At 57.3% G+C, this 1,865-nt stretch overlaps 1 protein-coding gene across 1 annotated transcript; it reads left to right on the forward strand.

The window, feature by feature from the left end:
* Positions 1-1,310: 1,310 nt before the first annotated feature.
* MYF5 (myogenic factor 5) lies at positions 1,311-1,845 on the forward strand (the record flags this gene model as incomplete). The annotated part of the gene is made up of 1 exon (XM_009694890.1): positions 1,311-1,845. A coding segment is annotated over exon 1 (535 nt), but the record flags the coding sequence as incomplete, so codon positions are not given.
* Between the last annotated feature and the right edge of the window lie 20 nt (positions 1,846-1,865).

A 1,865-nucleotide genomic window follows, 5' to 3' on the forward strand; every position in this document is an offset into this window, starting at 1 on the left:
AGGCCGGCTCCGTGGCGTTTGGGCCGCTGCTGGGTCACTTGCTCTCCGTTTTGAGTTAACCTAGGTCAGCTAATTTTATTCCCAGGTAGGAAAGGTTTCCTTTGCCTTCTCCTAATATTTCCCTCAACTACAAAAGCCACCTGGATGAAACCAAAGGATTCCTGCGCGTTAGCAAACGCCTGTGAAATGGCTTCATTACCGCTCTAATGACCCTTGCACCGCTCCGCTCGGCTACTGCTGCGGCTGGAGCTCGGCGAGGCTTTTGTCCCCGGCTTGTGTAAAGTTACTTAGGGATGGCGGGGTTAGAAATTTTACACTTCCAGGAGGGGTTTGTTGCACCGGCAGCTGGGACGCATCTGTAACGGTACAAATTTGCCTGAAAGCAGAAAATTAGCAAGCCCAAGGCACTGCCCGACTGTTGTGTCTCCAGCGGCACCAGGTCATACGAGTAGGAGAAGGAATGGGAAGGGGATTTGTCTCGGAGCAAACACGTACACTTTTCTTTTGTGAGTACTTTTCCCTGTGACCCGATCCGACAGCACTAAAAATCTGGGTTTCCCCCCACCTCGTCTCTCCTGACCACGCGTAGTTGTGCATTTTCGTTCCCCGGTTTGCAAATTTAAACGGTTGGTGACACAGCTTTAGTTACAGGACAAAGCGCTCCTCAAGATAAACGAACAAATCTCAGGTCGGAAAAGAGGGGTAAATTGTTCTAGGTTAGACCCGGACCACGGGCTGTGGGGAATAAAGACACGCAAGTAGACCCTGTCGGTGCCATGGGGGGTGGGTGAGTGGGCTTTACGTTAGTTCCCCCGTGGGGAGAGCCGGTGTCCCTCCCGCTGCAGCCTGTGATGGGAGATGGGAGCACGGGGACGAGGAACGGCTCTGTAGGAAATGTCAGCGGTTCCTGCGCGCCCACCGCCCCTCTGTCTCTTTCCACACCAAACCTGCAAACTCCCAGACTTGGTTTAAACTTCGGAGATGTCGCAACCAGTTCTGGGGAGGTCGTTCGTTAGAGACGTGCCCAGCTCAGGGCTCTCCAAAGGAGCGGTGCGGAGCAAATTGTCTCCTGGGGACTGGAAGGGGCTTGCCCAGACAGCCCCCGGCAGGGGATGTGGTGGGATATGCTAATAAAGACTGGCCGCTGCGGACCGGCCTCCCTTTACATGTATATATAAGGGCCCTCCGCATCAGCCAAAGGACACTTCGTCTCAGGTCGCTAATTACTGAGGAAATTGCCCCAGCGCGGTGCAGAGCGCCTGGCCGAGAGCCGGTGGCTGCCGCCCCACGCTGACGCCTCCGCTGCAGGGATGGAGGTGATGGACAGCTGCCAGTTCTCCCCGTCCGAGCTCTTCTATGACAGCTCCTGCCTCTCCTCCCCGGAGGGCGAGTTCCCCGAGGATTTTGAGCCCAGGGACCTGCCTCCCTTCGGCGCCCCCGAGCCCCCCGAGCCCGCCTGCTCCGAGGAAGAGGAGCATGTCCGAGCTCCCACTGGCCACCACCAGGCCGGGCACTGCCTCATGTGGGCTTGCAAAGCCTGCAAGAGAAAAGCCACCACAATGGACCGGCGGAAGGCGGCCACCATGAGGGAGAGGAGGAGGCTGAAGAAAGTGAACCAGGCTTTTGAGACCCTGAAGAGATGCACCACTGCCAACCCCAACCAAAGACTCCCCAAAGTAGAGATCCTGCGAAATGCCATCAGATACATCGAGAGCCTCCAGGAGCTCTTGAGGGAACAGGTAGAAAACTACTATCACCTGCCGGGACAGAGCTGCTCCGAACCGACCAGCCCCACTTCCAGCTGCTCCGACGGGATGGTAAGAGAGGGGCAGGAGCGATGGGGCTGTGGGGACCCCAGGAAGGCC

The sequence above is a fragment of the Cariama cristata genome, unplaced genomic scaffold (genome assembly GCF_000690535.1).
Source record: "Cariama cristata isolate BGI_N322 unplaced genomic scaffold, ASM69053v1 scaffold37192, whole genome shotgun sequence".
NCBI classification, from domain to species: Eukaryota; Metazoa; Chordata; class Aves; order Cariamiformes; family Cariamidae; genus Cariama; species Cariama cristata.